The sequence below is a fragment of the Mesoplodon densirostris genome, chromosome 11 (genome assembly GCF_025265405.1).
Source record: "Mesoplodon densirostris isolate mMesDen1 chromosome 11, mMesDen1 primary haplotype, whole genome shotgun sequence".
Lineage (NCBI taxonomy): Eukaryota > Metazoa > Chordata > Mammalia > Artiodactyla > Ziphiidae > Mesoplodon > Mesoplodon densirostris.
In genome coordinates, this window is record NC_082671.1 from 19,632,061 (window position 1) to 19,647,392 (window position 15,332).

The 15,332-nt window shown below is 36.7% G+C and overlaps 1 protein-coding gene across 4 annotated transcripts in view; it reads right to left on the reverse strand.

Annotated features, from left to right (window-relative positions):
- C2CD5 (C2 calcium dependent domain containing 5) overlaps positions 1-15,332 on the reverse strand; it is an 84,045-nt gene that overhangs the window by 21,770 nt on the left and 46,943 nt on the right. For all 4 annotated transcript variants that reach the window (XM_060111858.1, XM_060111857.1, XM_060111856.1 and 1 more), the window contains exons 11-15: positions 14,842-14,956; positions 11,750-11,845; positions 8,531-8,722; positions 4,600-4,786; positions 1,329-1,493 (exon numbers count right to left, since the gene is read on the reverse strand). In XM_060111858.1, the coding sequence (XP_059967841.1) occupies positions 1,329-1,493; positions 4,600-4,786; positions 8,531-8,722; positions 11,750-11,845; positions 14,842-14,956 (755 nt within the window). The remainder of the gene's footprint in view (positions 1-1,328; positions 1,494-4,599; positions 4,787-8,530; positions 8,723-11,749; positions 11,846-14,841; positions 14,957-15,332) is intronic.

Below are 15,332 nucleotides of genomic sequence, written 5' to 3' on the forward strand. Positions count from 1 at the left end.
AACCTTTATGACTAATTAACCTTTTACAGAGTACATAGTTATTTCCTTTAATTGGTAATAACAACCTTCATACACTAATCCAGAAACCATCACAGACACAGCAAGACAACACTGACATCTAGTGTAAAAAGAGGACACTACAATTAGTAGGGAATTGGCGGTCCTTCCAGATCAGAAGGTATTTTCTACTCAGCATTTAAAAGTCTTAATAACCTGTAAAGAATTAAAGATTTATGTACCCAAATAAGATTCTAATCTTTTATATCTTATGCAGTGGTAATTTTTCAAAGTCTCACATAGTAAAATGTGGAATATGATATATGTATCTATGTATGTGTATATTTATATAATACACATATTATACATGCATTTGCTATGCAACTTATTTAGCTAAATAAACTTTGATAGTTACAGTAATGATCTTTTTGAGGTCAGTGTAGGCTACAATCTTATATGGGTTAGTAAGCTTTCACCCATTTTTTAGCCAAAGATCACAGCTAATCAGAGGTTCTAAATATCTGCTGGCCACAAGGAATATCAAGAGAATGTGGGTATGTAAGCACAAATGTAAAAGACACAGCCTGTTGTTGGTGTAACAGAACTATCTTTTAAAAAAAAAGGATTATTTTAAAAAAGGTTTTTCAAAAATGTTTTCAATGTTCATTGCTAGGGCATACCTTGCATAAGACTGCAACCACACAGTTTCATAACACAGTTACCTCTGCAGCACCTTTGCATCCATTTATCTTACTTACACTCCACATTAACCTGCCCTAGATAAACCTGACAGGGTACCTATTACAGTGACTACAAAAATGAGAAAGAAAAGACTCTGTATTCTTGAACATTTTTACCACAGATAAGCAATCTTTCTTTTTACTAAAAAAGAACATTTTAAGCCATTCCTTTAGGCATTCAACAAGTATTTATCAGGTGGCTACTACCAGGAGGAACTGGTCTAGCCATTAGGAATACAGCCCTGATGGAGCTTCATTCTATTGGGAGTATCAAGCAGTAGACAAAAATCAAAAACATATTTCACACACAAAGACACACAGAGGTAAGAGAAACAGAAAACAATAAAACACAGAAGGAGGATAGGAAGTACCAAAAGTTGACAGGAGAGTTAATTTTTTAAATAGGGTGGTCAAAGTCAGCCTCCCTAAAAAATAAGACATTTGAGCATGGATGTAAAGGGAGGTGAAAGAATGAGCAATGAGGAGAGCAAATCTAGACAGTGGCGGAAAAATTTTTAAGAGAACCTAAAAATATACTAAAATCGAAATAGCAACTTATATATTCACAGTGGAGATAATTATTTCACTTACCGGAGGATTGATTTCATATAATTCTTTATTCTTAGCAATCGTGTCATTTATCTTCTTCTGCATATGAGATATATGCTGCTCGTACGAGCCATCATTAGGAGTCTTCCCAGCAATCTGAATACCACCAGGTGTTGGTAAAGCTGCTAAATACACACCTGTGGCCGACTGGTAAAAATAATGGGGAAATAATCAGAAAAAAGTATCTAAAGAATAATAGTCTTTAAGTTTTCATATTCAGGAATGTGGTCCTTGCCCTGGAGGAAAAAGATAATTAGCACCAGTGCTTGCATAGGACATATGTGGAAGGGCACAGAAAATCAGAACTGGTAACAAGGGTTGGTTACTTCAGCAAGAACTCTGGGTAGGCTGGGGACAGCAGTGAAAGGATGATTTACTTTTCACTGCATACCCAACTGGACTTTAAAGTTTTTTTTGTTATGATTGTAAAAAAACTGCACTGAAAAAAACAGCTTATAAAAATATGACTGAAAGTTGTTGAAAAGTAAATTTTTCATGAATGAGTAGTTTACATTTAAAGTGGCAAAAGTAAAAGGGAAACATGCAAAGCAAGTAAAGAAACTGAGTTCAGAAAGGATAGGAAACTTACTCAAGATCACACTGTCAATAAATGTGGGGAAGAGACTTGCATCTGTTTCCGACTCCAAATACCAAGAACTCTCCACTATACCATCCTGCCTCCATAATCACCAAGAGAGAAAACTTGATACAGACTTATTTTAAATATTTAATTAAATAACTACTGAATTGTGACTTTGTAACAGTACTACATGCCATTAGTACTGAAAAACTATTAGGGGAAATCAAAACAAGATAAAACACACATACACACACACACACACACACACACACACACACACACACACCTATGTACATTTATGTTTAAATATGCTTCTGTAAGTAAAGCAAAGCAAAAAAAAATGTATAAAAGTACAAACATCAAATTGTTAACATCAAAGGAGTGGAATGGAGAAAAGAGAAGACAATTCTTTTAACTCTGGATATTTGCATATTTTGAATTGTTAGAGTTGTTGTTGTTATTGTTATTACACAATTGCCAATTTTGTAAAAGTCTTTCCTAGAAAGGGTATAGTACTCTATGAGGAAGTCTGTGCAGCAGATGAAATTGATCCCCAGAAGCTCTTTCTCCTGGGTTGTTCATGTGTCCATGACTGCACTCACCACCCAGTCTCTGATGCTCAAGCTCAGACGCCTTCTGCACCATAGCGCCCTATCTCTAACACTTTCTTAACTGCATTCACTAATGAGGCAACAGCCCAGAATGGCTGAGAACACAAACACCAGAACTAGACAGGCCTGGGTTTGAAACTGAGTTCCGGTACATATAACCATATCACTTTGGACAAGTCTCAACCTATCAGAGCATCCGTTTCCTTGTCTTATAAAGTGAAGATAATATTACATTCTTTCTGGAGCAGCCCAGTGCCAGACACCCAGGAGGCACTCGTCGGAGATTAGTTATCATGGAGGCTACTCTCGGGACCTTGAGATTTAACTGCACAGGCTGAAACAGCACAAAGATCAAAAGCTCAAACAGTTACAATGAGTGTCACTAGTGATCAAGAAGAAAAGATTAGTAAGAATCAGAAAAGGCAGTATTTGAGGCAGGCACTGAAGAATTATACCAGGGTCACAAACTAGTTTCCTGGGGCTCAACCATCGAAAGTGTTCGCTACAATTGGCACAATGTTCTTTAAACTTCTGAATCTAAACCAAGCTCTTAGTTCCCAAGACACCCACCAATAACTACAGTTCTATATTCAGCCTGACTACACATTTATGTTATGCCCTCGCTAAGCTTGTGAGTTTTTAGATGGGTGAATTATAACTAACACTCTTTTCCCCAAATTAACCTAAATATCAAGTATTTTAATATGAATCAGATTACCTTTATTAATCACTGCAAATTCCTCTTGTTAAAAAAGTGAGATTTCCTAATTAATCATCAACACACACTTATCCCCTACATACATAAATTTGCATATTTGCTTTTATAGAAAGAATAGATGAAGCAGGAAACAATTTAGCATTTTATCTATAAATACATACTGAGAAAAAGAAACCAAATTCCATAAATTTCTATCTATCTATCTATCTATCTATTTATTTATTTAGGCTGCACTGGGTCTTTGTTGCGCCACGCTGACTTCTTAGTTGTGGCATGTGGGATCTAGTTCCCCAACCAGGGATCAAACCTGGGCCCTGTGCATTGGGAGTGTGGAGTCTTACCCCCTGAAGCACCATGGAAGTCCCCCATAAATTTCTTAAAATTAAATTCTATGCATGTCTCAGAAAGATGACAGAGAATTCCAATTTGAAAAGTACTGGTGACATAGACAAAAATTCTGGCTGGCAAAGTGTGGAGAATATGAAAGAATTTCCATAAATATTTTGCAGGTATCTAGTTCTCTGGGTCTCAGGCTACTTAAAAAGGCAGTTCTCACTTTCCCCACTGATAACTTTCTAGTTGGAACTTATTTTCTAATAAGCCAAGGTGAATGTGAAGCTGAGATAAAAAGCTTTTCACTGCCTCACAATTTATTAGCACTTCAGAAACACATGTATTTTATTGCACAATCCACTGCTGAGCACTGGTGCACGTCTCTCATGTATTGATTTTCTCCATTAAAACTAAAGATTCTTTTAGCACAGTGGTCCTCCCTGCTCAGGAGTGATTTTGTCCCCCAAAGGATATCTGGTAACGTTTGGGGACAGTTTTGGTTGTCACACTGTGGGGAAGCTGTTAGCATCTAGTGGACAGAGGCCAGGGATGCGGCTAAACATCCTACAGTGAACAAGACAGCTCCATATAACGGAGTTATCCAGCCCCAAATGTCAATAGTGCCAAGAAGGAGAAACCCTGTTTTAGCAATGTACAAACAATAATAAAGTTCAGAACAGTGGCGGCCAATTTACAAGCTATACATGGCAATTCTTAGAAATCTGACCATAGGAATTATGATCAGAATACAAAAATATAATAATAGTATAAATATAAATAAATTTATATAATAGTTTATTAATTTAATTTCAAATAATAATTTATAAATATAAAAACATTTGAAAGCCTATCACTAGACTTTTTTTTTTTACTTCTTATAATGTCCCTTAAGCCTTAGAAGCCTTAATGCCAGATCTTTAGATAAGTCTTTTTAGAAGACTCTTTGAATCACATAAAACAGAATCTACAACTACAGGAATCACAGAACAAAACCAAAACATCGAAACTCACCGCTAAGCCCATCAACATATTTTCACCCACTGAGATCTGAATTCTCAGTCCAAATAAAGCATTCATTCCTTTGAGTTTTAGTTTATTCATTAGCTGAGTATGCACTTCATATTCCATAAATGGCAACAGATTACTGATAGCTGTGGCATTTGCTTCTGCTTGTGCCTTCTTTTTTAAGCGACACAACCTGTTAAGGAAAATAATTTAGTCAGTGGAGAGTGTTCTTGGTACAATCTTAAGAAATGTCCAATTTTCTTAAAGTTTCTAAAAGTGTGCTTGATAAAACATTTACTTGTTTCAAACGGACTTCTTAAGTTTTATCAATAATCTTTTCTGTCATTTTTTTCACTGTACATACTTTTGCTAAAAGTCCTATTTGAATAAAAAGGAAAAAAATCTCAAAATCTCTAGAAATGAAATAAATACTGATCAAAATCACTAGAGAATATAATTTTGCACCTTAGGTTTCATAACTCCCTGTGATCATATAATGGGTGGATAGCAAAGGAAAAATCTTAATTTACTCATTAAAAGAATACAAAGCCTACTTGAGTATACACCATGTGCCAGGCACTGTTCTAGGTGGTGAGCACTGATCAATGAATAAAACACAAAGTCCCTGTTCAGTCTTATATTCCAGTGGGGGCAGAGGGGAGGGGAGTAGGAATAAACAAAGAAACAAGGCAACCACAGATAAAGCTTAAGAATCCAGTCTGTGCAGAAAATAAACCAGGTGAAGAAAAGTGAGAATAACTCAACATAAGGCCTCACAGCAGAGATGACACCTGAACTGGGATCTTAAAAGCACGATGGAATTGAGAGCACTGGAAAAAGACAATGACGGAATGGAGCTGGCATATTAGAAGAACCAAAAGGAGACCACTGTGGGTCAAGTGAAGTGAGCAAGGGTGAGGGCAGCACAGATGAGGGTGCAGTTAAGCATGGGCATGAGCATGTTAGGGGCTTCGGGTCATGGTGAGGAGTTTGATTTTATTCTGCCAGCAATGGGAACCCCCACATAGGTTTTAGGTAGTAACACGATCCAAAGTATATTTTAGGACATCATTTATACTGCTACACAGAGAATGGAGTAAAGATAAGAGAAATGATGTGGGGATGGCAGACAAGAGGCTTAAATTTAGGTAAGAGACAATGAGAGCTTGGACTAAAAAAGGTAGCTGTGAAGATGAAGGAAAGATCCCCAAATTGGCAAGCCAGGCTATTTAGGACAATAGTTCTCAAACTCTGCCTTGCATCAGAACCACCTGGAGGGCTTGTTAAAAAACAATTACCATCCCCAGAGTTTCCGATTCAACAGGTCTGGCACATGACCTGAGAATTTGCATTTCTATACGGTCCCCCAAAGATGGTGATGCTATTGGTCTAGCTACCACACTCTGAGAACTGCTGATGAAGACTAATTCCCTCTTACCTAAAACAGAGAAAAAAAAAAAAACTGAATAAACTATATCTTTAAAAATCTTCCTAAAAGCATCACAGGACCAGGGCAAGGAGCAATGCAGGGTACAAACATAAGGAGGTAGCATAAGGAAATTCTTTTGTGGTGGTGGGACAGTTCTGTATCTTGACTGCGGTGGTGGTTTACACAAATCTATTTGTGGGATAAAACTGCATAGACCTATACATATATACACAAATACATAAATGAATGCAAGTTTAAAAAAGTGTAAAACTGAATAAGGTCTGTAGCATAGTTAACAGTATTATAACAATGTCAATTTCCTAGTTGATACTATACTACAGCTGTATGAGATGTCACCAATGGGGGAAGCTCATTGAAGGGTACACAGGACTCTATACAATTTTTGTAACTTTCTGTGAGTCAAAGCAGGTAAAACATAATGAACAGTAACCAGCAGAAATAACAGAAAAAGAAGATTTTAGATATTAAAATCATCAGTTACAGGATCAATCATAGACTATAGTATATGATATATTTGAAAAAGAACAAAATAAAACTTCTTGGAATAAAAATAGATTATCAAAAATTTTAAAACCCAATTATTAGGTGTAATAGCATATTAAAGACAGCTGAAGAGAAAATTAAAGAATTGAAAGATAAACAAGAAAATATCCAAAATATAACATAAAGAAACAAAAAGATTAAAAAACATAAGACAAGAAAATAACAGACATAGAGGAGGCAGTGAGAAAGTCTAACATACTTTTAATTGGAGTATCAAGAAGAGAGAACAAATGAAACACAGAACCTAAAAAATTTTTTTAATTCATGAAAGACACCAATCTACAGATTCAAGAAGCCCAAGGTATAACAATTAGGATAAAGAGAACTCCATACCTAACACTTTATAGGGAAACTGCAGAAACCAAAGACAAATAAAATAGCTCACACACAGCCTGAGGGGAAAAAATAGACAAAGTTCAAAGGAACAACATTTAGTCTAATAGGTTATTTCTCAACAGTCGCAATGAAAGCCAGAAGGCAGTGGAAGGGTATCTTCAGTGTGCTTAAAGAAAATAACTGCCAGCCCAAAATATCTTTTAAAGATAAAATAGACTCATTTTCAGACAAGTAAAAATAGACAGCTCACCACCAGCAGATCCACCAAAAAAAATACTCAAGATAACTCAAGCAAAAGAAAAACAATCCTAAATGGAAGGTCTAAGATGCAACAGGGAATGAAAGCAAAAGGATTAGAAACATACTTTAGAAGAAGATGTAACATGCCTTTGTAATAACTTTGATATGGGGAGGTAGAATACCATATCTGGAAGAAAGAACTGGATAGAGCAAGTATCACTTATTAAAACAGTAAAGACCAAAGAAAGAAATGGAGAAAATCAGCAGTTCAATTTGGAACAAGTATGAGACGCCTAAGAAAATGATGTGTAAAGCAGATAGGAAGGTATTATGGGTCTGAAACTCACAAGAAAGTTCTGGACTAGAGCTATAAATTTGGGAGTCCTAGACTTACAGACAGCATACAGACTTATAGGAGTTGATGAGTTCAACTAGGGAGAAAGCTTTGAAAGGGGGTCCAAACTCACGGCTCTCAAGGAACAAGAAATGAGGAGGAATCAACAAGGAGACTGAAGACTATACATAAAGGTAGTAAAAAGGAGGAGGTGTGGCATTGTGAAATCAAAAGTTTCAAGAAGGAGAAAATGATCAAGTGTGTGATTATTGCTGAGATGTTAAGTAAAATGAGGACAGAAATGCTCAATGGATTTGGTAGCCTGGCAGTTGTTGGTGACCTAGATAGCTGCAGCTGTTTCCTGTGTGCCAACCATAATTTAGCATTTCCTATTCCAGTACACTTTAAAAGGAACTCTTAACAGCTAACTGAAGTTGTAAAGGAAACACCACATAGCACTGTTCTTAAAAAGACGAAAAAGTGGGCTTCCCTGGTGGCGCAGTGGTTGAGAGTCCGCCTGCCGATGCAGGGGACACGGGTTCGTGCCCCGGTCTGGGAAAATCCCACGTGCCGCGGAGCGGCTGGGCCCGTGAGCCATGGCCGTTGGGCCTGTGCGTCCGGAGCCTGTGCTCCGCAACGGGAGAGGCCACAACAGTGAGAGGCCCATATACCGCAAAAAAAAAAAAAAAGACGAAAAAGTCAATTTCCACAATGTATTAGATATTTAATGTCATTAAAGCATACCGAGTCACACCCCCAGCCTGCAACAGGTTAATTAATAATCCTCATAATAATACACATTTGTACAGAATTTCAATGTTTAAAACTGCTTTTGCATATAAACTTATCTGAGTTTCATAAAGAGGATATTTTTCCTCCATATTTCCCATACAGTAAAATAATAGGTTCAGAAAGAATTGCCAAGCCTTCCCAGGATCACACAGGTAGGAAGCAGCAGATATTTGAAAATACGTCTATTTGACTCCATACCCTATGCTCCTCAAGGACCCCAAATACCATCTTCACAAACATACCTTGCTTGGATGAGACAACCTTTTCCAATAACTGCTGCATCCATTGGGAGGTCTATAGTTGTAAAGAGAACATCGGGAACTTTTTGTTTCCTGCAGTTATAGCAATATGTGAGATGAGCTGGAAATGGCATATTCAGTTCATCATATGGTATATGGCAAAATCCACAGCCTGCAGGCAAATTTTCTTCTAGCCTATTAAGAATACATTAAGAAAAAAAGGTATTCTTGAAAATTCTATGCATTTTTTCAAAAACATATATTACAAATCCAGTACTTGTATACATACTACACCACAACTTCGACCATAGTAGGTACCACTATGACTGATAAGAAATGACCAGGAAATCAGAACCATGCACTGTGCTATGAAAGAAGAGGCTTATACAAATAGAGTCATTTTGCATCAATTCTTATGTTTGATTACTTATCACCTGACAAAAACCACAATCATTCCAATGGTTTTTCCTTTGGGATACAACATAAAAACAAATGGCTAGACAATAAGTGTGACATTTTTCTACTGTGTGACAAAGATAACACAAAAAAAATCACAAAATAATTCCTAAGAAAAAAAACTTTTTAACCAACCTAACAATTTGAAAAAAATCTATGGTTAAAAACAAATCTATTTAAGAGGAAAAAATGTAAGTTAAAGCCAGGCATACTCTAAAGTTTCTAATTTATGATGTCTGTTTTAGCATTTCTGCGAAACCAAAACACCTGTGTTTCAGAAATGAATATCCATCATACATAAAGCAAAAATGAACAACCCACAACCTCCCCATTCACTGCAAAATGTCTGCTGTACTGTGCTGTTTATGAAATCATTTTAGAATGATTAAGTATTTAATCATTCAGTCATTAAATATGAGGAAATGAGGAGAACAGGAAGGGAAACAGAGGGAAGCTCCATGGAGAAATCCCAGCTTTCACACAGCCACATCTTCTATGGCTCTGGTAAGATGTGGGTTCTCCAATCCCTTTCATCTAAAGTAACCCTTTAAAAGTTGAAATTTGGGGGCTCCCCTGGTGGCGCAGTGGTTGAGAGTCCGCCTGCCAATGCAGGGGACACGGGTTCACGCCCCGGTCTGGGAAGATCCCACATGCCGCGGAGCGGCTGGGCTTGTGAGCCATGGCCGCTGGGCCTGTGCGTCCGGAGCCTGTGCTCCGCAACGGGAGAGGCCACAACAGTGAGAGGCCCGCGTACCACAAAAAATAAAAAAATTTTTTTCAAATTTAAAAAAATAAAAGTTGAAATTTGGCAAGTAGACACATTAAAAAGGGAACAGAAAACTCATACAACGCCTACCAGGAGTCAGGCTTTCTGTAGATTCTTTGTATATATTATTTCACTGAATTTTCACAATAACCCTCTAAATCAAATTAAGTTTCTCCCAGATATTATTCTTTTATTGTTGAGATGGCATTCTCGCCTATTAGAAGTAACAGGGGAGTCAGACAGATCTGGGCAGAGCCGTGTGACTCTGAGCAAGTCATTTAACCTCTCAGAGCCTCCTCTATAAAAGTGCAACAACAATATCCACCTAGAAAGGGTCTTTTTTGGTTTTTTTGAAGATTAAGTAAGAAAACTATAGCTAAATACTCACTCCCTGTAATATAACACCCAACACAGGGCAACAAAAACTAGTTCCACTTGGCCTGAAACCAAGCTGAGATATTAAGTAACTTGCTCAGTCACACTAAGTACTAAGTAGCAGACCTCAGATTTTTATGCCAGTTTGTTTGAATCCAAAGCCCATGTGTTACAAGGGGACACAGAAAGATGAAAACTGGGGCAATTTTTAACTAAACACCTCACAGAAATTTGAACATAAGTGATGTAACATCATAAGGCATAAAAAATAAAAGTGCTAAAATTTATGAAAGCATTTGAAATATGAAATGTACAAAAGGCATTATCTTTGAATACTCATACCCTAGGGAATTTTTTTCTTCCTTCTACTCTCCTACATTTTTCAAATTTTCTCTACTAAGCACTAATAATTTCATAGCAGAAAGAAAAAGACATTTTCCTCTTTTACAAGTAGGGATGGTATCTGTTGCATCAGACTGCCATTCAAGAGAGCTGTGTCCATCCAAGCCACAATACCGAAATAAGCAATCTGGATGGGAAAGGCTGTTTGTTTAATTAGGCTTCTATCTAGTGAAGAATGGAATCTATTGACACAGGTGAGAACTATATGACAGGACTGGGACAACTCACTGGCAAAGTCAGTTTTCTCAAAGGAATATTCCAATTGTTCAATATACTTCAAAATGTCCCACCTCCACTTTCCTATTTACCATGACTTTTAATGCTCAGAAATATATTATGGTCAAAACCCATTTTTAATACTGACAAAAGAAGAAACTGACCAAGGTCTTCTGTGTGTCTACCAGAGCTAGCATATCTTTCTTTGCTATACAGAGACTTGCAAATTTATACTAAATTTGATCACATACAGAATTTTTTTTGCTTTCTTCCTTAATATACACTAATACATTAATACTGGGGGAAAATAAATATGCATAGTGTAGGGCAAGGAGTATTTAAAATTTATATTATTTGGGAAAACTCTGGTACCAAACTAATAGTTTTTTGGATATATATTTGATAACTTCGTTTTATGGAAAATACTTATGACATTTATGGAAGCTAACAGATTAAAGGGACCAATAATCAAATAAACCAAAAAGTAATCTCATTTTACCTAATGCTTTCATTTTTACTTTCTCTTTCACATATATTAAAGTTATATTTCATGAAGTTTTATAACATAATTGAAGCTTTTATACATAATTTTCGGATAACATAGTGTTTTGATTGTTTTGTAAATTAAGAATTTTATGAAAATTGTTTCATGACCTTTTCCTGTTTTGGAGGTAAGAGAAAGGAAAAGGAAAGGAAGAGAAAACTCAAATAAAATAATTTCTACACTGTAGCAAACAAAAAAATGTATACTTGAAATCCTTCGATTGGTAATCATATGTGTCATTTATCAAGATATTAGAAATAATGATGTGTCATACAGTGCAGAACCCAACACTTCTTTGTTGCTACGGATTAAGTAAAAATCAGTAAAGTGCCTGGTCCTGATTTCAAAATTGCACGCCTATAACCCACCCTCATAGAGAAGGACTAGCCCAGCTCTGAGAGGAAGAAAGTCAACCTCTCCCTTCTCTGCCCTTAAGGAAAATAAGCCAGGATGTCATGACAACCTCTGTTCCAAACAGCCCTCCACGGTGCCATCCTGCAGAAATCTAGGGTTCAGTACAGCTGCTGTGCCGGATGCAGATAAAATACAGACCTCTTCACTACAAAAGAAAAAAACATAAACAAGTTAACATTTTCAGGGAATCTAACTTTGGAAAATGTTAAATATCAAAGTGATTACAAGGGTGACAATTTAAATTTAAAGTTAGACTCTACTAAATATTAATATCACAGGATTACCTCCTAAACCTAGAATAGAAAACAGAAGTAATGTTGTTAAAATGGAAAGGATAAGAATTCTTTCTTATTTAAAAATTGTACAAGATAAAGATATTAAAAAAAGATATTAAAGATATTTTTAAAAGATATAAAAACATATTAATGACAACTGATTCCTTTATTTTCTTTGTTTTTTATTTTTTTATTTTTCCATGGAAAGGCATTTTATTTTAAATACAGCAGTGTGATTCCTTTAAAATATGGTAAAGCTGATAAAGAGTGGAATGTTTCAAAATAAAGGTAGTAATAAACTATATTGCTGAATCCAGCAATAACCCATCAAACTGTATTAAAATACTCTTTAAATGTATATTGAATTTTATTAAAATTATTCTAAAAGCACAACTATGTAAATATCAATATTGTTATAGCTTAATTCAAACTTAATAATAAAAAGATATCTGAAACAAATAAAATACAAAATAAACTAAACAGAGCTTATGCTACATCATTATATGTATGATAAAAACTGATTTTCAAAAGAATTCTTTGAAACTCTTGATTACATACCACCCAGCTTGAAAACCAAAAAATTAAACAATCAACATAATTATTGAATGAGATCACCCAAAGCTAATGAGAAAAGTAGCAGCCTAGGGACAAAATGCTGGAAACAAAGAGTAAACGGACCAGAAGAAAGGATATAAAAGAAATGGTCTGTAAGAGGCCAGGCTTACAATGTTTAAGTGGGCACTGAGAACGTCAGAAAAAGTAACAGGGAGCCACAGAAGGCGCCAAATCAAGGAGCTACAAGAGCAGGTGTGCATTTCAAGGTATGCGTTTCAGGGAACTGAATTCAGTAATAGTAAGTAGGATGGGTTAGAACAGAAAAAACTAGTAAAGACAGGATTTAAAGACAATGATATTTTGAGGTCTAGAGGGAAAAGAGAAGTTTGTATCAGGTGAATGCAAACTTCTAAGTAAATTAATTGAACTCATTTCTATAGACTCCTGCAACTGCTTTATCTCCAGCCACTGATCTACACCTCTGGACTTCTCCACATGCTAGTCTTTTCACCTTGAAAACCCTCCCTATGCCTTTTTCTTCATTGATATAACTCATGCTCATCTGCCAAGATTCAGTTCAAGCTTCAGTTACTTCCTTCACACTTTCTTCTAATCCTAATTCTAACCTCCAGCCTTCTGAGATCCTAAAGCATCCTAGGATGTCTCTATCATAAAATATATTATACTTGTCATAATTCTCCAGGAGAATGTGAATCTGATGGCAAGAACTAGGTCTTTTAAAACCATATCCCTAAGACCGGAGAGCGCATGACATGAAATCCATGAATAAACAAGCAATAAGCAATAACCTACTGGGGATTAAGGCAGGATAAGCATAACAAAGTTAGTAGTTTAACAAAAGTAGAACAGCTACTATGGGAATACAGCAGTTCAAGGGTCTGCAAAGGAAAAGAAAGGGTCCTCAGAAGACGAAACAGCATGGCTCTGTAACATCCTCATTTACTACAGTCTAATCATTTTTTCTCCAACAAAAATGATCGCCACCACCACAAGAGAGTTATCCATGTAATAGCTGGCAGTAAGAATTATCCAGCACAAGGTGGAAAAAGAAGACAGCAGAAGGTCACACAGTTTCTAGATGACATCCAATACAAACTTCTGAACGAGTGGGAAGTAGGGTTCAAGGATGGCAGATAGCAAGTCAAGTCAGAACCTATGTAAGGAGCTGGGAAAACTCTTGGGTAGGATAAGGGTCAAGACAAACTAGGTGTAAATGAGCAAATGGGATGGGTGGAAAAATATTAAGTTGTGATCCAAGAGGGAAACTTTATGGTTTCAAATTTTTAAAGAGAAGCAGTTTCAAGTGACAGTGAGGTCCAAAATAAGGCTGAAAGTCACATGGGGACAGAGGATTTGAGAATGAGAAAGTACAATGCCAGGCTGTTAGAAGGGAGATAACCTTGTTTAACTGGAGGAGATGGGCCAAGCAGTAATGAACAAGGCAGAAGAAAGTTTTGGAGGTAGAAAATTCTGAACTGTGGAATGGCATGGACGTTAAGGAGGAGAGGCTGTCCAAATGAAAGGGAGGAGAAAAGTGGATTGAGAACTAAGAGTACGCAAGTCCCTTCCTAACTGGGTAGAGTTAGAAAGGATGATTTGTGGGCTTCCCTGGTGGCGCAGTGGTTGAGAGTCCACCTGCCGATGCAGGGGACACGGGTTCATGCCCTGGTCTGGGAGGATCCCACATGCTGCGGAGCGGCTGGGCCCGTGAGCCATGGCCGCTGAGCCTGCGCGTCTGGAGCCTGTGCTCCGCAACGGGAGAGGCCACAACAGTGAGAGGCCCGTGTACCGCAAAAAAAAAAAAAGAAAGGATGACTTGTTGGCAGGAGAAAGTTAAGTTACAGTTAGTAAAAGAAGGCAGAAAGAGTTTACAATGAACTTTAAAGACACATGGCAAGTTCATTTACAATAGATCAAGGGTTCCAAAATCCCAGAGGAAGGAGTTAGCGGAGTCACATACTGGAGTAAAGTAGGCCTAGAGTTAATACTTGCTATGTGCCAGTATTATATTCTCATTTAATCCCTCAATAACCTTAACTGATAGGCAGTTATCATTTCCACTTCAGTGTACAAACTGGGGCTCACAGGAGTAGAGTAACTTTCCCAAAGTTTCACATTAATTAAGTAGCAAAAATGGCGTATGAACCTCGGTGTGATATACTCTAAAAAAGCCCATCCTCCTGGACCACTCCACTATTCTTCTTTTCCCTGTATCTGCATAAAGCTCTCCCCCTTTCAGATGACAATCTGTAACTTACAGCATCTAGAAAATCAAGTTGTTTTCATTTACCAGATGCTAGTTGATTCACTGTAGCCCACTACAGCATGACAGCCTAATGCTTTGGCATGTGATTTTATTTCTTGTCTGATTTCTGCCCACCACGCATCTCGAGTTTCTGGTTCATCTGAAAAATAAGTTTTAAATCAGTTCAATACTCAATATAGCACATTGTCTATTTGAACAAGAAATGTTTAAAATAAGCATACTCTGGAAGGCAAAGAAGTACTATTCTACAACAGTTTTTAAAACTTCACATCTTTAAAATGCTACTTCTCAAAAAGCTTATTAACATTTTAATTTAATGCTACTTCTCAAAAAGTTTAACATTTTAAACTCGATTGCTAGAAGATAAACCACCTAGTTCTATTTGCTTTATTACTTTAAGGGACATCTATAGGGATGTATTTTATTAGATACAACTTGAAAGGTAGACCCAGAGTTTCCAGATTCCAATCTTAACCTAAAAGGACATCCTATGTCTCACCTCACTGAGTGGATAC